This window comes from Orbicella faveolata, unplaced genomic scaffold (genome assembly GCF_042242905.1).
Source record: "Orbicella faveolata isolate gen_17 unplaced genomic scaffold, um_ofav_v1 contig_15, whole genome shotgun sequence".
Taxonomy (NCBI): domain Eukaryota; kingdom Metazoa; phylum Cnidaria; class Anthozoa; order Scleractinia; family Merulinidae; genus Orbicella; species Orbicella faveolata.
This window is the reverse complement of record NW_028301542.1, coordinates 3,745,494-3,769,044: the sequence shown is the minus strand read 5'-3', so window position 1 is coordinate 3,769,044 and position 23,551 is coordinate 3,745,494. Positions and strand designations below refer to the sequence as shown.

The 23,551-nt window shown below is 39.1% G+C and overlaps 2 protein-coding genes across 5 annotated transcripts; one reads left to right on the top strand and one right to left on the bottom strand.

Moving 5' to 3' along the window:
• The first annotated feature begins 115 nt into the window (after positions 1-115).
• Positions 116-10,846, top strand: LOC110064849 (uncharacterized). Of its 3 annotated transcripts, none has more exons than XM_089288002.1 (7): positions 116-329; positions 1,720-2,021; positions 6,840-7,234; positions 7,988-8,093; positions 8,570-8,704; positions 9,002-9,157; positions 9,462-10,846. In XM_089288002.1, exons 2-7 carry the CDS (start codon positions 1,800-1,802, stop codon positions 9,582-9,584), a joined length of 1,137 nt encoding a protein of 378 aa, XP_089144128.1. In that variant the 5' UTR covers positions 116-329; positions 1,720-1,799; the 3' UTR covers positions 9,585-10,846. The 3 variants fall into 3 exon arrangements, with proteins under 3 accessions (XP_089144128.1, XP_020627613.2, XP_089144129.1); XM_020771954.2 differs by lacking the exon at positions 116-329 and adding an exon at positions 1,341-1,448; XM_089288003.1 differs by lacking the exons at positions 116-329; positions 1,720-2,021 and adding an exon at positions 6,256-6,330.
• On the bottom strand, positions 9,899-19,827 carry LOC149113176 (gremlin-1-like). 2 transcript variants are annotated; one of them, XM_089288004.1, is made up of 2 exons: positions 19,067-19,827; positions 9,899-12,367 (listed from the first exon to the last, which is right to left on the bottom strand). In XM_089288004.1, the coding sequence occupies exon 2, from the start codon at positions 12,358-12,360 to the stop codon at positions 11,947-11,949; it is 414 nt and encodes a 137-aa protein (XP_089144130.1). In that variant the 5' UTR covers positions 12,361-12,367; positions 19,067-19,827; the 3' UTR covers positions 9,899-11,946. The 2 variants fall into 2 exon arrangements, with proteins under 2 accessions (XP_089144130.1, XP_089144131.1); XM_089288005.1 differs by lacking the exon at positions 19,067-19,827 and adding an exon at positions 15,722-15,870.
• Positions 19,828-23,551: the final 3,724 nt, after the last annotated feature.

The window sequence follows — 23,551 nt, the reverse complement described above, 5'->3', positions numbered from 1 at the left end:
AGTTGCAGCTGTGGAATGTTCGGTCACGTGACGCGTTTCGACCAATCGCGCGCGAGCGAAAATATTTGATGGATTATAAAACCTGACAACAAACACGTCTTGCGCATTGCTCGTGCAATAATTCATGTTGATACGCACGAGCGGGTTCGTTAATTATTCGCTGACGTGACACAAACGAAGTGTCCGTAACACGGCTAGCAATTCAAGTTATTCAAGATATCAACCGGGAAAAAAGCTGTCATCTGCAGATAAATTGCAACCCTCCGTGAAAGTTTGTTCACTTAAGCAAGGCAGCTAATGTTGTATGGTTTTACAGGAAGTTTAATAAGGTAAGTCGTCACTGATAGTCCTTTGTTACATCTTATAAAGCTCCGCTGTAGCTGTTTATAGCACAAAAAATTAACAGTGTTGGGTTATCGCTTTTTGCGGTTGTCGCTTATTCAGAGTAAATGAAACTAACGAGCATGTAAAATTCAGTCCAAACAGCAACTAATCGTTAGAAATTGTACATTATAAAATGCGCTAGCTTCAGTGTATCCATCATTGGAAACAGAAAACACGTGGTTAACACGCGTTGGTCCCCTGACAATACATGCGTCTCTGTCAAATACAGCTGCTGGCTTTTCCTACCACTACTGTAGTTGGTTTTAACCATTATACTATCCATTAACAGTTACTACGGCGAAACTTGCCGTGCAGCATATATACTACTGTAAATTATCGAAATATATCCCCCATCTTCCCTGTCCAAAAAGACACAATATCTTGGACACAAAACTCATTCAATTGAAGCACCCCCTTGCTAAACTCCTGCTTTGTTTGGAGAACGCAAACGTTAATTTAAGGCTTGTTTTGCCTTTCATGAAGTTATGCTAAAAGAATCGCGACTTCCTTTTTGAAATGATGGTTTCTGGGAGCAATTTATTAGCAACTAAATCCATATTTCATCTAAAACTATCAGGGTCTGTTTTCAGTCGAGAAGCCCTGAGACTTTCTGAATTTTGGGGTCGCGTAGGCTTCCTAGCTTTCCTGATAAAAAATTTCTCCGAGAAATATGTTAAAGAACACATCTGTTGTAAAAGTGTCGTGGTGTCGCCACGTTGCTCTTTATTCAGATTGTGTGTTTTGTAACAGAAGGTTGTTTCGACATAACTGAAAATTTCATCAACTTTTTACTCTGTGTACAAAGTGAATAAAGTAAAATTTGCACCGTTCGGGATTTCGAAAAGTTCATCTTGCGAGCTAAAACCGGGAAACTGAAAATTCGGCTAAGTTTGCATCAAGTCTAATAATAGCTGCACTCTCTGCGCGGCTGGGGATTCCCCGGCTGTGACGATGGCGCGTCATAAATTATAAACCAGGACAATTGACAATTCACATTCTGCCAGCTTCGAACCGATTGGTAGGGAAATTTCCCTAAAGATTTTCTTTTTCTTCTCAAAAAGAAGGTAAGTTTTCGATAGTTTCAGTGTAGTCCTCGCATCGCTCGAATTTTATCTGACTTTCTCGTCGAGTGTGTGGATGTTTTGTTCTGTGTAGCATGCAGTTTGAACGAAAACCTGACTGATTTGCATTCAAAATGGCGGAAGGATTATGCTTCGGAAAGCATTTTTCTCCCGCTTTTCTCAGAAGGTTATTACAGCGAACTAGATTTCGGAAAGAGAGGAACATAAAAGACGTGTTCTTTTCTGAGTTCTGACATCTAAGTTTTCCCTTTAGCGACCTCACACTCGCTTCTGAAACGAATTGCTACTCAGCGAATCGATGAAGCGTACACAAAGCCTAAGACAGGGACAAGTATGGAAGATACCAGAAATAATGAAATGCCTATTCCGCGACTCGCCGAACTACAAAAGGAAATCGAACGACTATCCTCGGAGAGGAACCAATATCTCGATACGCTGAGCAATAGCGACATCTTGAAATTACAGCTTCGAGAAACGAGGAAAGATGCCAAGTTATTATCAAAACAAAGAAAGAAGTTGCAGGCGATGGCTGATATCGAAGGAGCCAACGAAGAGGTAATATAGTACTGGTGTATATTGATTGTTTTTACAGAAATTCGTGTAGGTATGTTTAGACGGGGATAAACAAATGTAAAAGATGTTAAATTACTGCAGAATTTTGATCTGCATGTACACCGACAAGTTTGTCCGACCAAAACAACGCTTGATCACTGGACCATGAAATACTAAGAAATTAGTCTCATTTATTCCTGTGTAAACTAAACAGGAAAACTTTCGTTTCAGCAACACAGCTATGTATGTACGCATGTATTTTTTAGACGCTGTCTCGATTACTTGCCCTCGGTGAACCCGTGCATGTCAAATGCTGTATCTTCGGCTCAACACTTTGGGAGCAGTGACAAATACGAAGTTGATTTTGCTGACTTCGAACTCTCAAGAACGTAGGCGTGCTACATATTTCAGTGAATGATCAGTCGAACACTGAGGAAACGGAAAAATTCGATTCTTTGTTCTGGCAAATGTAATCCTACGCGACGATCACTTTTCAATTCCAAAGAGGTCGAGTAAGAGGCCATTTACGGCAGCGCTTGCAATGGTCATGTGAGAACCTTCGAAGTGTCGCATCATGGCTGTAAATAAACTTGGCGTTATAAAACTAGGCGTCTTTTCAGCCGGGCGTCTGTTTCTAGAGGCGTCTCTCCGTCTTTTCTGCGCAATATATAATCCGATCGCTGCTTGCAAAATCAAACGGTGCTACATGTACTTGCAAAGCGGACGAAGTTGGGAAACGACTGTATTTGTTTTGCTTAAAACCGCGACTTAAAACGTCAAAATAATCATTTGGTAAGAAACCAAAAGCAGCTTGCAGGTAAGTGTGTGAGACCCTTTTGTTCAGACACAACCTGGCAAACTCATCTTTTTTTTTTTGCCGGGAGCTCGCAACAAATTTTTCATTGCCAAAGCAGTTGCCATGGCGGCCTTGGTGCGAATATCAGTCCGGTGCCATTTAAATTTGCCAAAACACCGCCCACACATCTTCGTCAGTGGCGGTCGATGTTCAATATTATTTGCCGTAATCGTTTGTGAAATACGCCCACACAGCAATTTTTTGCCGTCGCCTGCTTGCGGTTTTATAATATTTACTAGTCAGAATAAATCCCTGATGTCGTTCAGTTTAATTAAGGGTGCACTGCACTGCTCGCGGACACCGGCTCGTAATGGCGCCGATATGCTCTGTTCAATTTTTCCACAATAAGCTACAGTAGACATGAATTGGATACTCATAATTTTAGGGAACTGACTTTTGAAACAGAATCCCTGCCGTCTTGGGGCAAGTAACGCCAGTACATAAAAAAGGTTAGGTATCGAGCGTACAAAGATGAAACAAGATATTTAAGAAATATAGTTGGAAGGTTTTCTAAGATATCGGATTAAAATTCTCCCCGCTCGGTAAAAACATGCCCTCAAATATTCTAACGTACATCTTAAGTTCACGGCAACGATTTTACGGAATACATGTGCATTTTTCGGGTTAGGAATAGCAACTGTAGACTGAATTACAGACGCCACCGTCCTAAATTTTAAAGCTAAAACCAGATAGCTAGAATCCAAGCTACAGCGATCTTGGAAGTTGCAGATTTCTTTCTCCACTAGAAGAACTTTGCGTTATACTAAAGCAAGTTAAATGTGACAGAGGCAAGGGGACGTTGTTTCATGAACGACCTTGGAGAGGAACGTTTTGCGATTTTTAGCCATGTTACAAAGATTATTTGCAAAATACCGCGATGTGAAATAATTTTCATGATGTTTTACGAACGTTTTATGCAGTCAAAAACCCTTAAATTTGATTGGTAATTTTTGTTCGGGTTTCTTACCAATGCAGAACGTGAAAAGTTAAAAGGTAAAATTGAAAGAAAATTTTTTATTATAGTGTGCTCTTCACAAAATGGCAAACAAAATTTCGAATTGGTTCATCGACTTTCAAGATTCATTCCTAATACGGCCTTTTGAAAGCTCCACCAAGAAGAGTAATTTTGTAACAAAAATGTTAGCAACTAGCAATGTTTACAAAACAAGTACCGTAATTAGTTCTAAAAATATCGTCAATTTGAGTTATTTTTAGCCAAAGAAAAAATAAAAACAAATTTAACTTTGCGGAGAAAGGCGCGTTAAAGTTCGACCGGCGAATGACTTTCCGAAAACATCGTAAATCCGGCTTTTGTTTTCAGGAGAGTATTAATTTACTTTTTAATTTAAGGGAGTTTTCCCCACCTAAGCGGAAAATAGCTTTCGGCTTGGGTGTTTAATGTGGTTTTCATTTTTAGTTCGTCTTAACTTCATTACAAGCTGAAATATGAACACTAACCAGTAGAATGGCGTCTTAAACACAACTGCCGAGGAAAGAATCTTCGTTTGGTAGTGCTTTGGTACGCAAATCTACTCTACAAACACCAGAACCACAAACTGGTGCACGAAACTGCCGGAATTCATAGAGAAGAGTTCAGAAATAGCTGACCGGTTGACGTTGCTCTAAGTTTTCTGTCTTTTGACGTTGAGTTTGGTGATTTTCGAACCCGATAAAGTCCTCAGATCTAGTAAAACACCGCCATTAGTTGAGAACTGTTCTTCCTGACAAAGAAACCAGCTCACGGCCTTAATAACAACAAAAATTGTAAGTTAAATCATTCCTAATTTTCTTGCTCAGTTGTTCTTTTGGATTTTTTTTAGTTTATCATGGAGTTATTTATGATAGTTGACAATTTGATTTCTAACTTTTCCATTCCTATGCCAACATATGCTTTCGCGAACATGCTCAGATCTGTCAAAGTGTTGCCAAGGTAAATGACACGCGGAAGTTCTAGCTAGTTGTCAAACACAATTTTTGTTGTTCCCCTCAGAAACAGGCTTCTAAAAGCTTTCTTTAGCTTCTTTCATTACCAGTTTTTTTTTTCAAGGAACTTTGAACTCGAGTTGTAAAGGCTGGGGAAGATTTTAGGGGAAATCGATAAAGCGACAAAACTATTCCTAAAATTAATAGACTGTGTGAAACTTCCGCTGAGCATTGTTGAAACAGGAAGTTTTAAAGAACGCCGAATGGTTCAGGATGTCTAAATAAGTGTTTTGCCCAAAATTGGAGCAGTTTGTAGATTTTACTGCGTTCTCAAGGGCACTATTTGAGAGAGTCTTGAATAAAAACGGGTGAATACTGTGCTGAAACTCGCAAACAACAAGCTTCACTTCACGGTAACTGACTGAAACGCTTGGATGTGAATGTCTAGATTTTGTGGGCCCCATGGAGGCCAATCATCCTAGCAATTTCCCGCAACGAAGAAAGATACTTAAGTTCATTCTTTATATGGCCGCAACAGATATTGCTTAATTCTTCGCTGGCTTCGGTGACGAATAATCGCCATTTATGGTTAAGTATTATTCTTGAAGTACACAATTAAAATCATTCGAGCGAATCACAATGTGCCCTCAGGAGTGGTGTGGGGGCGGGGGGTTTTGTTTTGTTTGGTTGTTGTTTGATTATTTTCTTCGTTGTTTTCTTGCAGAATTGAATTAAAAATATTGGACTTCCGCCTTTCACCAAACGAAAAATTTCCCAGTTTCGTTTGAAAAAAATAAGTTCCCTCCCAAAACTGAAATACTAATTTTAGTGAAGTGACTCTTGCCGCCTTCATAAATGCCATACAATGAAACCGTCGTTATTAAACCACAGCTGATATCGCAAAAGATCTCATGGAGTTATATCTCTCCGAGCCGTGGACAAGAGTGGTAAAAAAAATGCGTGTTTCTCAGTATTTTATCGTTTAAGATGTTACTTCAGCATCTCATTTCCTTTCAGTTAGTTAATCTTAATTTGGCTATGAACACGTCAAGCAGTATCTAATTTCTGTAGCATTTCTTCTATGGCGAATGAAAGTGTTTTCATTCTTCAGTGTGATTTGAACTTGCTAAGACCTAGGGATGTATCGCCTTGATGAACTGTCAAATTCTCAACGTTATCATTACAACGAATGTATTCCAATCAGAAATGAGAATGAGGATTTCGAGCTGAGCAAAGATTTATATAGCATGTGGAGTTTCCTACCGTGACCTCGTAACAGCATAAGATCACTTCTACACGGAAGTAAGCCTCATTGAAATGCAACTTGTCGCTTTCTCTGTTACCTACGCTCTGTTTAAATCACGTGTATCATGATGTTCGGTTTGTAGGCTGGTTCGATACTCCTTGAATAAGGCATATAAATTGAACCAAACTCTGGGGCCGAATGACTTTGTTTGAAAGGCCGGTCTCTCCATGGACTATGACATTTTCGCGTCGAGCGCGAGGGACCTCTATGCACTGATACAGTCCGCTGTTAGTATGCTTATTGCACCAGCGTTGTTGTAGCTGAACCTCAAGGCTGTTCGTTAGACTTCGCAGTCAAGGAAACTGTCTCAATACTAGCCCAATACTAGTTCAATAGTTTCCTTACTTGGGTTAGTGAAATTACAGCCGAGTGAACATGTTATAGAGTTAACTCGAGGACAGAAGTCAACCATCTGATATGGGCATGTGGTATCACTAGCGAACAAACCGCAAACAAAACCAAATGTTCCCGGACCGATTCAAAAATTCCTGTGAATAATTTTCATCTCATTTCCTTTGACACAATTAGCTGGATTTCAAAGGGCTTTAAATTTTTTGGTCAGCAACTGCTAAATTTTGCTGACATGAGGCTAAAACCGATTGTACAACACTTGGTGTAGATTATTTGAAGTGATATATTTAATATATGGTCGTTCTATAATTTAGTGAGGTAACTAAGTTTTATTTATATTTGTCTTTTCTGGTATTATAACTTACGTTTATTTTGACGTTTTCAGACTCCAGAACAGCCACAAGAGGACCAGACTTCGAAACCGGAAAATCACATTCCTTCTGAAATAAACCTTGGTGCATCTGAAGAAGCTTTTCTTTCCAGGGAACAAACGTACTCTTTTCCTTCGGAAGAAAATTTCTCCCCTCCTCTGTCCCCGCAGGACTCCGGAATGAACGGTCATATCTCACCAGCCCTCCCTGCCTCGTCCGGCATTGCGAAGACCCAAAAGTCACCTGAGTGGGGTGCCCTGGATGCAAAAACTGAAGCCAATGCCCTGCGGATCGAAAACCGAGACTTGGTTCGAATCAAGAGAAAACAGGAAGAACAGGTTCGTAGCTTGGTTCAGGAAGTCGGAACACTGGGCACAAGGTGTAAAGAGCTTGAGAGTATTGCACAGCGGTAAGTCACGTGTTAAGATGCTTCTGCGCATACTATGCCTTTTTAGTATCACCCAACTAGTGGACTAATGCAAATCCTGCATTTTAATTGGCTATGCTACTAGAGGACTATTAGCAATAGTCCTCGAGTAGCGAAATTGGCGCAATCGAGCGTGACGCTTTCTTTTGTTTTATTCCCAAATAAATATTTCTTCAACTTGCATTTGCTAACGTTATTATTGTCTTTTCTGTCCGACTAGTTGGGTGATACTAAAACGATTAGACCCTTCGCCCTCAAGGGCCACGGGTCAATAGCCATTCGGCTTCGCCTCATGGGCTATTGACCCGTAGCCCTTGCGGGCTACGGGTCTAATTGTTAAATAGTCAGAACGGCAAGTCCTTGTTGTCAGTCATGCGCACAAAATGTCATCTGACGTCTTGAGAAGAGCTGCATAACCGCAGCTCATCTAGCTGTAAAAATGTGTTTGTTTAAATACCGTCTGATTTTCCTCAACTCCGCGTAGGGCACCCCTGTCCTGTATCAGGCGATATTCACAGTGTCGCTGGGTGTGAGCGGATAATAAGTGCTGCTTGCATAGTTTAGTCCCCAGTTCCAATGTTCCTCCTTAAGCTAGGACGTTCTTCTCAGGACCTTGAAATTATGTGTGCCTGGGCGCCTAGTTTAAAAGGGGCCTCGCCGTTTTATGAAAATGAAGGTTTTATCTGTCATCTTGTTTAAATAAATTTCCATTCTTTTCTTCTTCCTTTTCTGCAGCCTTGAAACAGAAAATCATCGTCTTTCGCAGCAATTGGTGCATAGTAGTGCACAGAACAGTTACAACTTCAGGCCACACGAAGAAATGGAGCTCTTGAGGGCGCAGGTACATTGTAACAATGTCTTCTTAAACTTTCGCAGTGCTTCGCATAAAAACCGAAAAATGTCAAGAATCAGGTAGTTGGCGCGGTGGCTCGACGGTTAGTGCGCGGGGGTCCGGGTTCGAGTCCTGTCCATGGTCATTCTGTCCTAGATAAATGAGACACTTCACTGTCAAAGTGACTTTCTCCAAGGGCTCTTTGATTATTAGAGCGTAACACTTACTTTACCCAGAATTTCAATACCTTAGCTAGGCTATTGATGAGTTATGATGAGGACAGTTTAGAGTTCGTGTCTGAATGTAAAATCGGGTTTATTTTTCTAAATCTGATTCTTTTTTTTTTTATTTGCCTACTTCTGAAATTCCGACATTGCGATTGTTAGTTTATCCAACTCGACGCGTTACCATAACTCAGCTTGGAGTTGAGAAAACAAGGAGAGACCATCGGAACTTAACTCAGTGAACTGAAATTTTCTTCACAGTTAAAAGTGTATGAGGACGATTTTCAGAAAGAGAGATCTGAAAGAGAGAATCTGAATACACAGAAAGAACGCCTGAAGAGAGAGTTGAGTGACGCCAAAGCTACTATTGCTGGTCTCCAGCGGCAACTTAAACAGGTAAATACGGTAAGATAAAAGACTTGTCCGGCCACAGAAATAACTCCAGCTTGTATGAATTACGGAAAATAAATTCACGCAAGAGGTTGAGTATGTAAGTTAGTCACAGCTTAACTGATATAATCAATAGTTTATATTATAAGTCTTACGACTTACTGAATTTGTGGGACCCATACGAGTATGTATAGAAAAGTAACTAGTTAAGTAAGAGAATATGTCAATGTTAGAAATACACTTTGCTTCATGCTTTTTCCAAACAAGTTCATTTCCTTAAAGAAAAACTCTTTCAATTTTCAGGCTCTCAACGGAGAAGGTGGGTATGGCGAGCCACGTGACATGCATGGACCAATCATGAGTGAACCCTACTATGAACCTTATGTGGTGAGGCACCCGCTGGATTATGGGATGGCACGTACATACTCAGGGGGGTACATTGGTCCTGGTGCTAGCAAAGTAAGTACAGTTGGTGGATTTTTTTTCTTTACAGATTGTCGTTCAATTCTTCTGCTCCTTCTCGTCTTGCTTCTTCTGCTGCTCCCTCTTGTCTTTCGTCTTCTCCTTCTCCTCTTCAGCCTTCTGTTCCTGAACCTCCTGCTCCTGCTCCTATTCTTGCTCCTACTCTTGCTACTCCTGCTTTTCTCTCTTCTCCTCCCCCTACTCTGTCTCCGCCCTCCGCCCTCCGCCCTCCGCCCTCCGCCCTCCGCCCTCCGCCCTCCGCGCAAACCCTCATCTAGTTTCTGTACTTTCGTAATTTCAGGATGTGCTTCGAAGAGGACAGACGCCGTACGTCAGAAAGGCGTTCCTCTCACCAGATATGACAGCTGTCATTGATCGTGACGTGGTAGATGGCTCAGCTAAAGGTCCTCCTAAAAGCATCTAGGGGCTAAACTTCGCAAGGCCGATTTCCAAAATTTTTTGCGACTAGCAACTTCCACTTGCTACGCTCTGTAACAATACATGTATCGTCTTGTCTTGAGGTGATTAATTCATTACATTGCTGAATGATAAGAGGCTTTTCAAACTGAGAAATAAAGGACTCTTTAATTATTTCTCCGGCGTTGAATATCACGTGTACAGTGCGTGTGCTTCAGAAGGCCAAAGTCCATGTTTTCTCGAGATTGTAACAAGTTGAGGGGAAGATTGTTTACAATGATATATATACGGGTGTAAACAAACTGATACTTGCTTACGGGGTTTTTATGTTCTTTTTTTTTGCATATTTCCCAATGCTTTCAATAGCTGAGCGCATAACTCTTTTCCTATTTTTGTGGGCTTAACCTTTCCACATGTCTGAATAGAAAGCGCACTTTGTAATCCATGAGGCAGAGTAAATCTATGACTTCAAACGTAATTCGAAAATAGACAGTACCTCATGAATTTACTGTGCGATAGCTTTGATTTCAATGATCTACGGCGTAATAAACTACCACAAAATTACTACTCCTTAGCTTTCATTTGAATAGTCACACTCTAGGGTTTCATAAAAAAAAAAAGAATTAAAAGTTAGACGAGCCACATATCACAGCTTCATGAACAGTAGCACGTAAGAGTACTGCCTCAATAGATTTCATTGGTGGCCACCTTAAAGGTTTCCCAGCTTTATCTGCTTAGCTAACTCGTATTTCACTGCGCAATCTGGTTGCAAGGCTAATTTTCGGGTGAATTTTTTTGGGTGCTAAAGAAGATGCATTGTTTTATTTTTATTATTATTTTATTTCTGTGTTCCGGATTTGTGTTTATCCGCCTGTAATTTAATCGTTGTTATAAACATTGTCCCGCTAGTGTTATGGTTTCTGCAGAGAATGCTTTGGTTAAATCACTCTATTTTGAATATATAATTTGGTAATTCAGTTGTAGTTGTATTGCTTTTTATAGCCTTAATTTTGGGTCTCGCTTTTGCTGAACATTTAGTTCAGAGGAGCTATGATTGAAGAATATTTTTGCCAGTAATATTTGATAGCTATAGCAAAACTTTGGCGAGAGAGCTTGTGCAGCAGTGGTTGCAAGTGTGAAGTCAGTTTACGAGTTCAAATTGAACAAGGGTTCATAGGCTGAAAGAAGTAGGGTAATGCTAGAAATACAGTAATAGAAGTTTGTTTTTATTAAAGGCCAAAAAAAATAAATAAAACTTCTTTAAATGAATATGTGAAACAGTTTGTGTTACTACACGGGCCGGGTTGTTCAAAGCCCGATTAAGCTAACCCAGGACCAGCGAGTTTTTTATTTCAATTTTGTAACTCGGCTTTTCGGTGATGTTTTCTGCTTAAATTTTTTGCCCTTCAGTTTTAAGTCTGAATAATCTCAAACTACACAAAACATAAGAAGTGAAAAAAACATCTTTATCCAAGGAAAATTAATACTTTGGTTAAATTTTAATCCTGAGTTAGCGTTAACCAGTTTTCGAACAACCCGGCCCTGAATTGCACATTACATTTATTTGTAACCTTTTAATCAAAGGAAACCTAAAAATCATCGTTCACCACGGTGAAATACACAGAATTTTCGCTTCTAGTTTGTGTTTCTTTTTTTTTTTTGATCATCATTCTTTTCCCCAGACCGCCTCAATCCTTCCCAGCCTCCGAGAATCTGGGATCGATCACTCCAGTTATCCAAACTTTCCAGAACAGTCGATACGTCATATATACAAAGTGATAAAATACGATTTGATTATATTTCGATAACAAAAATCCCATATTTTCCAAGTTCGGGCGTTTTTATTTACATGAAAATCGAAGGATTATAAAATAACTTAATTTTCGTCCTTTACCTAGTTCTCTATTTATTCCATACATATATTTATCTTGCGTTTAGAAAAACGTCTTTTTTCTTTAACATATAATAAAATAGTGACATGATTACATTAAATGTTCTAATATTTTACTTGTTTGTCGGTCCAAACTGAAATTGTGAATAACAAAACACCCTTCTTTGTCAGCTCAATTTTTCTACAGCTAACGAGAGGCCTGGACCTAAAGAATTTCGCTCTGATGACGAAGCTGTGAAGAGATCCAGGTACTTTCTGATTGGTTCTTAACTGCGAGCGCGAATTCGAGCAACAGCCAATCACAAAGGGCTTCGTTATCAGTCGAGAAAAATCCCTCGACCAGCGAAAAAAAAAAAGTTAACGCTTGAGAGCAGGTATTTTTACAGTCTCTATCCTAAGTTTTCTCCGTTCTCAACGAACAAATCTCGAATAACTTTGTCAACATTCGTCGCCCTGGCTTCTTGCTGTTTCCGTATGTTCATGGTTTCACCGGGGTACATCGGCACTTTTTACTGTATGTGTACTTGTGTTTTCTGAACTTGACCGGGAGTGACGGACACCGTAGTGTGACAGTCTTCGTGAAAGTGCGTTGAGGCAAACAACTTGTACAAGATTGGAACAGTGGCTCCAAAGATTCGTGGTTGGGAATGTACAGCGAGTTGCACTGACCATAACAGAAGTTGTTCATGACCTCTAGTGGCAGACAACCGCTGACCTGGATGGTCTGCTTGAACGGGCGCGTTTTGCACCAGTCATTTCTGAGATCAGATTTCTTCATAATGAACACGTCCGCTTCATCTTCTGATGTTAACCCATCTTCTTGAACTTTGGAAGGACGAGCTGCTGCCGTTGCAATCAGCAACCAAACAACGTAAAATACGCTGAAAACCATTTTTAATCTGAAAGTGGAAAGGACATTTACTTAAAGATTCACATATCAATTTTCTTCACAAATTATCATACTTTGCTTTAAAATTAGTTGTAAGAATTTGGGTGTACATCAAGAATCCCCTGCTGACGAGTTCCTTTGTACACGTTAATTTCGCGAATTTCGCAGCTCAAAAAAATATCGCGAAATTAAAGTGACGCGAATAGTAAGTGAAGCGAAACTTAACATGACGCGAAAATTAAGTGACTCACATTATGTTACTCTTCAGATTTAGTCCGGCCGTTGCGTTTTTGTTGATTTTGACGTTATTGTACCTTTGATAAAGTCGGTTTACTAAATTCAAGGACATGTCAAAGTAAAATTTCCAGGGAAAAAGGTTGTGTGTTACTCAAAAACGCGAAGTTAAAGTGATTCAAAATACAAAATTGTCGCAAAATCGCGGAATTTAAGTGTCGCGAAATGTGCGCACCACAAAATCGCGAAATAAACGTGTCGCGAAAATTTCATGTAATGAGGTACTCGTCACTGATTCTTTATTCGCCTGTCTGCGTGACAATGTTCTGATACTTTAAGGTGGCTCCCTGTAGTTTTACGATCGCGCGAGCGCTGAGGAAGTAATCTGCGCGCGCTCAAAGGAAACGTCAGTGTTTTTTGATATTTTATTACGTCAACACGAGCACAAAAAGCAAAACTGACAGTGAATTTTCTCGCGTTCCCTTCGGTGAAATTCTGTAAAATTTGGCAGATTGGTAGAAAATATTTTACTTTAGTCGCAGCTCGTTTTTCAGGGAAATCTATAAGACCATATTTTTTGCAGCGGTAATAGACATAAATTTGAAAATATCGAAAAAACTGCCTTTACAACCCCTACTTTTTTCGTGTTTCAAATTCGTATCCCACTGGAAGTGATGTGATGTAAAAATTTTGGAAGATTTCACCGCAGGAAATTCATGAAAATCACAAATAAAGCCACAAAAACAGTAAAAAAAACACGTTTGTTAGGGTATTTATTATTTAAGACTAAATCCCAAAATTTTAACAGAGATGATAGCAAAACACTATTTAATTATTGCTTATTACATGTAATACGTTTGAGAGGACTAGGCGTGAAAGCAAATGCAAAAACAGCGCTCAAAACATAACACTTGCGCGCGCAACGCCATAAATGATTACCCTGTGGAGCCACCTTAAGAAGAAATTGCACGTAATAGCGAAGCGCGCGAGTGAGGTCATAACTCAGACAAACTCAGACAAACAAAACGAAATGGTGGAAGACTTGACGCTTTTTCAAGCGCGTAATTAAGCAAGTGTTCCCAAAACAATGTTTAAAACGAAATATTGACGTTCATTTCCGTGCTATTTCTCTCAAAACGCGCTTATGTTGTCTGACTCCCGCGGGGTTCCAATAATTTGCATTCTATTTTTAGACTTCGCGCCCTTCGTTATTCTCTTGTGTGTTGTAGCGTGTAGTTGAGAACGTCATGCAAAACAACGACAACAGAAGCGACAAAGTCAACTCCATACAAAGAATTAATGAGCAGAACAATAGCTTTGCACACGAGTTTTTCATTTAGCACATTTCTTAGCCGTTCTCTTCACGGAAATGATACGAAATGATTAAACTTCACTTTATTTAGAGAACGTACATGAACCACGCCAGCGAGTGTTTTAGTGTCTCCTCAGAAGGGCCTAAGCTTGCAAATGAGCTTCCCTGTACATACCGGAATAGTATTCAGGTTACTCAACAGTTGAAATATAAGGATTTGTATGTGAGAGACGGTTATATTCTTCAGCCTAAAAATACGAAGGAGTATGAATAAAGATAAACTACCTTGCTTTAGCCGGTGTGTGTGGAGGTTTCTCGGCCGATTAAAAGCAATTTATGTGGCTTTTAGCTTCGCTACCTTGTCCAGGATATATAGAGGACATGAAGCTGAATAAAACACCTACATTGTCATAGAAACCTTTATTCATACTTCTTCATACTTTTTAGGATTTAGAATATCGCGGTTTTTCTGACACCAATCCTTATAGTTCGAAAGTTACGTAACTTGTACAGAAACGCTCATTTGCGAGCGTAGGCTACTTGTGGTGTTTCTAGGTTTGTTTTTTAACAAGATTTATCCAAATAAGGATTTTGTTTTGACACCAATATACACACAAAAGAAATTTAGATTTTAGTTGCGAGATTGTAATTCTTCCATGTAACAAAAATATAAATTAATTGTCGTTGATGTCGCCATTATGGCTGCTGCTGTCTGAAGGGGGCGATATTTGACCGTTAGCTTCAATAGCAACGATGAGAACAAAACTGTCCGCTCATTTATCCTTCCCGGTCTGATATTAAAAATGTGTTTTTTTTCTGAGTCATATTTTCCAAATTCACGCAATTACTGAGTTTCGAAGTTTTAAAACGAATAATGAACCTAGCGTTGCAAAAAGTTGTACAAACGCCTAGAAAAAGTGAAGCATCGTAGGGATTCCCGCGGGACTCATCAACGTCGCCACAGCACTTAATATTAAAGATTCTTTCAAGTGAGTTACGCCAGAAAAAGCAATAAGTAGCAAAAACCTACAACTTATCCAGCCAGAAATTAGAAAGTCAATTGGTCAATGGAACAATTCTTTATTCCAACATAAGAGCAATTTAATCTTGTTTTCGTGATGTCTTTGATTTTCATCTCCACCCCCTAAATTATCTCAAATGACACGACATTTCTTTGTATCGGTCCGTCTGAGGTTAGCCACAGCCCGTAAAACAACCCCTCCCCCGTCTTCTTTCTATTTCAAGGCGATTTTTAAAAAATATATTTTGAGTTAAGGTGCACGTTCGTTTCCTTGTAGCATGGCTGAATAACGTTAGTCAGTTGTAATGCAAATCGTAAAAAGTGAGTACAGCATTAGAACCTCGAGATAAAGCTTCCTAAAATTTTGCCGCGAAAATACTAGTTTAGGAGACTAGGCAAGTAAACTAAGAATTATGATTATAGGAGATTTAGATTGTGAATGTTTTCAATTTCATAAGCTGGGCTTTTCTTACCCCGTTTGAAAGACATATACAACTAAACCCAAAATCTAGAGCCATGGATTAAAATTACAAAAAAAAACTTTGAATCAGTCAGATACAATTAGTTACTGTGTAGTAAACTAAGATTTAGTGTTGAATTTAAAAAGAGTTAAAAAGACACTCTTCACCTCCCGCTAAAATCAAATCAGGGTAAGCTATTTTCCTCTGATACTCGTTCTTTTAGGAACACATTCCGGAAAATAAAATTAGTTTGTCCACGGCATTGGTTTTTATACAAACAATGTTCTTCGTGTACTAAAAAGTGTAATTTAAAGCATTATCAAATAAATCTCTCACCTTCTTGTTGGCTAACTTGACACAAAGCGTGTTTCTTTTTGTTTATAGATGTCAGTTAACAGTTAACTTCGAGAGGAAAAACTTCTTTATCTGACTGATTCAGTTTCTAAGAATGGCTATCGAAGAGTATGTTGCACAAGAATTTGCGCAATTACTTATAGTGTTCCTTAACTTTTCTGTGACGACAATCAGTCATACGACAGATGACGTCATACGTTAATGTCCAATGCGCAAAGGGAATTTTTTTGGGAAAAAATTGAGAGACTTCAATATTCTTTCTGTGAAGAAATTAAAGAAGAACACTTCCATAGATTTGTCTTATTTGGATGTGAGGAACTGTTCTTCTTTAGACCTTTCTCATTTAATCAGCCTGTTTTTCTGTTTTGTTTTCTCTAATTTAACAAAAAACGACAAATTTTGTGCTTTGCGGTTTACCAGTGTACTTAGTCAACGGAAAAGGGAACTCCATATCACAGGTGTTTGTTTAGAACTGGACGAAAATACCGCGTTGATAAGTTCAGTTAGACGTCCGTTATTTCATTTATTAAACTGACTGTGCGATAAGAGAGTACAATATATCATATCAAAGCGTGACGTGTCGACTGTACCTCTGAACTACCTAGTTAATTAATACGTACAACGAACTCGCGTGTTTATTACAACGGTAAAATGTACCGACTTTCAAAGTAGTTCAGTTCCTGAGGGCCTTGTTTGACATCATTCAACTAACCGTTTAATGAATCGGAGACGATATTGCATCTAGCGCGCCAAACGAAACCGCAATACGGACGACACGAAAGTAAAACGTAATGCGTTTGAATTAGCAACATACGCACATTTGTGAGCGAGCTTGCTTAATAGATTGGTAATATATCATGTGAAAATGACGCGGGTTGTTTCTCTTTTACCGCTGTATCACGACATTTTTTTTAGTTTATGTAGTAATAAGTCAAGCGTCATAGCAACAAAGATGAGATACGCATTGTTAAAAAAAGGTACCTAAACCGTTCTGTGAAGTTGTGAAGTCATTTAAAGAGCTGTGACTCAGTTCTGCTAGTTCTGTTCTGAAAGGCATTTGTTTCTGGTTAGTTTTGGTCCAGTTTAATAGCATGATTGAAGTTTTATCATTGTTATGTGCAATACCTGTACCATGATTCTGTTAATTTGGAAACACTCCTACGATACATTGGTGAACGCTGAAATCAGCTTCACTGATCTGTGAACCCATCCTGTCACATGAAATGAAAGATTTATGTTCCTTATTCATTAAAGATGGCGCACGAACAAAGAAAACTCTTGTAATAAATATAACCAACATGCGTCTACAAACAGAGGTTTTTTCACGCAAGCTTTACTTTCATATGCTGGAACGTTCTTTAATTTGTTATCTTAAGTTACGTATTCTTGAATTGGAAGTCAAGTTCATCAATCATACATTTGTAATTTTCGTGCCTGATCCGTTACGAATCTCTCTCTGTAGGCGTGAAGCCATTGAAGTGAAAAACTTCTCGCTGTGATAAGCTGTGTGGCTTTTCTCGTGTGTTATCCCATAAGAAAGCACTTGATACCCGCTGAGAAATAAATATATCCAAATAACTTAATCATGATTTAATTGTGTTGTTTTTGTTCACTCGGTAGTTCTTTTGTGATCCCCGACAGCGCCCGTTGTGGCGCCGAGAAACAATTCATATCAGAAGCACATGGAATTTCTAAATAAAGAGCGCATTCCTCAAGCGAGGCACAGCGTGATGTGTGGCCGAGTAAGCGAGACTTTACACGCGTAAAAAGGAAGAACTAATAGCGATGCGCTAATGATTTCAACACGGCTCGGCCAAATTGCGTACTAATCTCTATTAACAAGATGTTTATTTAGATAAACGCCGGTTTTTCGCTCCTTGTGGTGTGCATTGTAAACAGGCTTGTTTTCACCGCGGGATGTTATTGTTTGAACACTTTCCCACTGTTTGGTTGCACACGCGACTAATATTTGCTTTCTCTCTGTTGCGAATCAACACCAGTTGGTTTGAGTAAGCCTACCGCTTATACATGTATTTTAATTCCGTTTAGTGACAAGTGAGTTGTTCGCTAATCCGCTTTTAAAGGAAAAGCTTGCACTTGGCACCCAACGTGCGAATAAGCGAAGGTTAAGACCCATTAATGAATTCTACTAATGATTGAATTACAGGTTTCAAAAAATGCGCTCGATTTAGCCAAGATAATAGTTGTTTATTTTTTCAACTGAACTCTGATCCTTGGGCACGAAAGATCCAAGCCACGCATCCTCAAGCTTTTACTAAACATAGAGACATTTTCCACATCACCGAACTAAAAAACTTCATAAGTAATTCTGTTGCTTTCATGTCAAAGTCCGGGCAGTGTAAAGTGTAATTTACTTCAAACTCTTCACTTTATGCGACAATAAAAAAAAAAGCTTCTGTTTAAGTGATGTGGAAAGCGCAGGGCGACAAATCATGTTTTCTCTACTATTAAAGGACTTGAAAATTATACGTAACTCGTTGAAAACTTCTAAATTCCCAGTAACAGAATGAGAGTTACAATAGCAAGTTTTTCGATCACGCAACACGGGATTAAAAATTCTTCCGCGACGAAGTAAATTAACTTTGAATTGAACTGTTTTGTTAACGTGTTAGCGTTCCAACCATTAATTAGCTTTGTTACATGGCTTCTACGGAAGGTTCTGTCTGACAAAGTGACCCAGGCCACAGAAATTTACTCTGGCGCCAATTGCACGAAGAAGTTAGAAATTTTCTTAGATTTTTTTGCCGTATTAAAGAGTACAAAAATTAGTCAGCGACTTCTCCATCAAATGAATTTAGATTTAATGTGCGACAGCAAAAAAAAAAAAAAAACGGTTTTCTAGTGTCAGCTTAAATTAAAGAAACCGTATGTATTAAATTAACGCGCGCAAGTTTAGATTAAGAGTTTCTAACACAAGCGTTGCTAAGTTCAAGTTTCTGCTCAACTCTCAGCGCTCGAACAGAATTAACAAAACTGGTAAAATCGCGCAGCTAAAGACCAGTCTTAAACAGATTTCATTCTCGTAACAATTTCACTCCCTAACATCGCTTTTAAAAACCAAGGACAAGTTTTTTCCATCCTCTGCGCTCTGTTTCAGTGACTACAAATTGATTAGGGGTGTTCACTGTGAACTTTCGACCGACTCAAGCAGAAAGAAATGTGACGCAGTTGTTTTATTTGTCTGAAAACTCTAGTATTTTTGTTTATTTTTCAACTCGAAAATGCTTGCCATTTCATTAAATTGACCGCAATATTGGCCTTACCAAACTGTAAGGACAAAGAACTATTGGGCATAGAGACACTCACCTTTAGATACCTACGTACTCAGACGTCAAGAATACACGTTGCAAAGTCCACCGTCCTTTACTCAAGTGCCTTGGTCAGGAAGACTGCCGGACAAAACAGACGGAAGCCTTTATACTGATCTGGAGTTAGTTAAAAATGTTAATTAACATTACTAGATCATAAGTGGCGGTGTTCCTTTTGAGCTTGCATTATTTCTTTGTCATTGGTGGCCTGCATGTTATTACAAACCATGAGAGTGTTTAGCCCAGCGTCGCCCAGACTACTTATCACCACACTTATCAAATTGAGCTGGCGGGCAAGGCTTTCGCTGCTCGTCCTACACGGCAATTACAAATTTCCGGACGTGCTGCACAAAAAGGGAAAACTCTTTCAGAAGGTCGAAAACAAAGTGTTTCAATCTCTCTTCGCAAACTACTGTGTATTTAACTAAAGAGTTCGATTCGTGCAGTGTAAATTTTTTTGGTGCGCATTCTATCTTAATCATCAATATTAGTCATTAAAGCGTTGTAATTGAAACATAATCCTTCTCTACTCGTGGCGCCTCGTAGACCAAGTGAATGCCTATATGCAAGAGTAGGTCAGCTCTATAACGGCAGTTTAATTGTCAGTAGGCCATAAATCAACGCGTCCAAATCCATTAGGATCACTAAATAAAAAGCGCGCAAGTGTAGCAGTTGTTTGAAGTATTTGGAGAATGACACGGCGGTCAATGTTATCTTCGTTGAGCTGAGGGTCTCTAGCCGTAGAGTCTGCTAGGGGTGTAGCAATATAATGCCTCGAATACCATATTGTTCTCTCATCTTTGCAGCAGCAGGATTAGAATAAAGACGTGACGAATGTCAATCTGTCATCTTTTTGTACTTTGTAAATAAAACCAGTTGAAGTGGATCTTTTGTGCGGTGACAGCGATCTTGTCTTCAAACAATCAGCTCCTTGGGACGGGCAATTTTGCGGTCGAAGGGGTATTCACGCAATTAACTAAAATTTACTAGCAATCACCACTTTAATATGATACATGCGAGTTTAAAAGCGCCTAAGTTAGAAGTTTAATTAAGAGAGTGCGCTTGTTCGACTTTGCAGACTTTATACTTCGTGTGACGGCTGTCGACACGCGCGAGTGGGTCGCGCAAAATGCGCTCGGCGTGATTGCCTTGTGGCGTGGTCGCCATGAACTATTGTGAGACGGCGACATGCAGGCTAACGGAACCATGGACAAATGAACAGTTTTCGTCATTGCTCGAGGGAACGGATCTCGCCACAGTTCAGTTGCGGTCACACAGGAGCCAGCCTCAATCAGGAAATCAGTCGCGCAAAGCTTGGGCGGGAAATAGGCGCGAATACGCGCGCGTGGGATTCGCGGTAAACCACGCGTGCGTTGCACCGATATATGTAGCTGTTAGAGAAAGCGCTGATCCTATTGCACCATCCTATGATAAAAGGAAAAGGAGACAAGTTTTAAAAGCTGTTAAGTGTAATTTTTTTAAGTTTTTCGCTGTTAAAGCCTTTGTTAACAGGGGAACACGACTTTTTTCCTAACGATTGTTCCGGTTTCACAGGAAACACCCCTTATCGCAATAATGGTTGGAATATTACCTGATCGACTTTATTGAATTTACTCAATTTAAACCTTCTTTGACGGGTTAGGGCCATAGGAATCTGTGGCGTGAAACTAGAAAAAAACGCTCTAACAGATGATTTGGGACTTTATTAAATTTCTTTGACCTTGAGACAGTTAGCTCGTCATTGAAGTTAAGGTGAAAATGCTTCAACGGAATATTTTGTAAGATCTGGTAGCATCAGATGTCTGCTAAACGTTTTAACTGCAGGCTCCGGTTATTGTTTGACGAGCTCTTGATTACAAACATAACAACAATAGTTGTTAGTGAGTTGTCTAACCAGTGACTTGCGGTGTGCAATTGAAAGTACAAAACTTCCTGTTGCTGCAATTCTCTGCAGCCCTTTGCATCTGTTCGGGAATTTTCTGTGGGGACATTTTTTCTTGGAAAAATCGCATCGTCGTCTAACAATGCAGAAATGTAACTGAGCACAGTATTTAAAATCTTTTCTATCGCTTTAAGCTAATTTCCGTGAGCAGCTGGTATCCATACCATTTTGCGAGGTGTTGACTTTTTGAGGTTTATGTACAGTTTTCGTCAATTACAACCGCATTATCGGCTCATCTACATTTGTTAAATATTTGCCGACATACCAGGAGTTGTTCAATTGTCTGGGTCTTTGCCTACATCCTGTTTTTGTTTCCAGCTCGGAAGCGTTGACATTTTTTAAGTAATAGGTTTTCAAGGCGTGTTGATGGACTTCGAATCACAATAACAAGACACACGTGCCCGAGAGCAGGCCAATTTATCTTTAGTGTTTAATTGCATTGCAGTGCAATTTAACGCGCGCGCTTTTGTGATATTCCCAGTCATATAATAAATGATTAATCATATGAAGACTCGAGGAATTAAGGATTTACACTACTCATGAAATTTGCAAATTCTTTCAAATTGCACTCGCCCAAAGGCTCGTGCAATTTTGAGAGAATTTTTGTATTCATACGATTACCTGTACATATGGATACCTACTTTCAATACCAAGTAAACTAAGAGAATGGAAATCTCTCGTTCGGTGCACAGACAAGTCACCACGACAGAGACCCAGTGTGATATGGCCCAAAATTCTATACTGATACTTAAGCTCAAGGCTCCCAGATCAGTTCGAGATGATGTTAAGGAAAACAATCCGCTTAATTACTTTCTCAAATTTTGATGCACATACAAATCCTTTGTTTGCTAAGCTTAACCTTCTTAAACTTCAACTGAGATTATATTAAGGTTCAAACTCTCTTTTTTATGCACCAGTTTAATGCTGGCAAACTACCAAAGATCTTTGATTCATTTTTTGTCAAAACATCTTGTAAACATAATGTAAATACTCGCTTTACATCTAGATCTAGTTTCTATCTTCCAAAAATTCGAACAAATTAGGGCAAATTTAATATTCGATTTAAATTATGGAATGAACTCGATGAATGATTAAGTGTTGTACTTCTAATCAATTTAAAAAAGAACTAACTTCGCATTTCATTAGTCTCTATTAATCTTTACTGATATTTTGATGGTTTATATCTATTTATTTTGTTTTGTTTTGTATATTTACTCTTGTACAAGTTTATGGATATATATGTGTACCAATGTATTTGTTGTGCCTCTTTCCTGACTCTCACATTTTTAACTATTATAATTACGGTCACCCAACTAGCTTAGCTTTTTAGTTATTTTGGGTGTCCCACTACTGTATGTACTGTACTGTTTTATTTATTTATTTATAATTATAATCTTGTAAATTCTTTTAGTTGTTTACAGTAGTAGAAATAAACTGTTGTTGTTAAGAGTTTGCATGGCGGTCACTTGAATTTTCAGTACGCTGTTAGCTGCCACAAGATTTGGATTTACATGAAATCTTGCGGAGTCAATGAAAATCGAGAAAATTCGGAAATTCGTGGAATCCGTTTTCAATTAATTTCCCAGAACTCCAAGGGGCTTACTAGGAATCCTCGGTTCCAGACCACGTAGAAGTTGACCGCATATTAACGGGGTACTCCCATGGCCATATGAAAAGGTAAGAGATGCTCGTCGTTTCACTTCGGGTTGTAAATCACAAATTTTGGTCTCATGTACGTTGTTCAAGACAAAACGACACAATTTTAATTTTAACCGTTTGAATACCAAGTATGCATATACATGCGTAATTAATGGTCGTGCTCTTTGTACCACTTGTGACGTCACCAATTTAAATGTCATCAGATATTCTTGATAAGCAGATAGTAGTACTAGGCTAGGCCTTTCCGCACAATGGTCAGGTTTAGATATCGACGACATTTCGACGTCGCAAATCGAAAAACAAGGTTATCAGTTTTGGTGCAAAAACGGTGGTAAAATGGTCCACTACGCCTATGATTGATCAAGGTCCATTTCTAGACTTCGCCCGTAATTAACATCCAACTTTTCACGGCAGCCAGAAAGAACATACAACGCAAAAGGTAGTCAGTGTAAAAGGGCCGAGAAAAACAGAAAGGAAAGGGGCAACAAACAAAATTGAGAACGGTTAATAGTAAAAAAAAAAATGGCTTATGCCCATGCCCGGAATTGAAATTTTGCTCAACTTTGTGCCTAATCCTCGAAAAATCTCTCCTATTAGTAAAAAAAAGCTTTCTTAGCAAAACTTAGGCTTATTTAGCGTCCTGGCAGCTAAAAAACCTGACTAAACGGTTAAAAACGGTATTTTTTGGCGAAAGTTTGGTATTCAAAGGGTTAATCTTTTGGGGGTTCCCTCGAAGAAATAATTTCAGAAAACCGCTGTCATTTCCGTTTTAATTGGTATCTTTCAGTGGTCGAATAAAGCTTGAGAAACGCCCAGATTGCTCTTCCTTAGAGGTTTAATTAAAATTTTCGACGAACATCCCTCGACTTTTTCATAACATGC

What these genes read in the sequence shown, in the direction of transcription:
- LOC110064849 (XM_089288002.1), top strand. Translation starts at nt 1,800, where the DNA reads ATGGAAGATACCAGAAATAATGAAATGCCTATTCCGCGACTCGCCGAA. An exon ending in TGGAGCTCTTGAGGGCGCAG is followed by an intron (nt 8,094 to 8,569) that starts GTACATTGTAAC and finishes TTTTCTTCACAG; the next exon opens with TTAAAAGTGTATGAGGACGA. An exon ending in TTGGTCCTGGTGCTAGCAAA is followed by an intron (nt 9,158 to 9,461) that starts GTAAGTACAGTT and finishes TCGTAATTTCAG; the next exon opens with GATGTGCTTCGAAGAGGACA.
- LOC149113176 (XM_089288004.1), bottom strand. Translation starts at nt 12,360, where the DNA reads ATGGTTTTCAGCGTATTTTACGTTGTTTGGTTGCTGATTGCAACGGCA.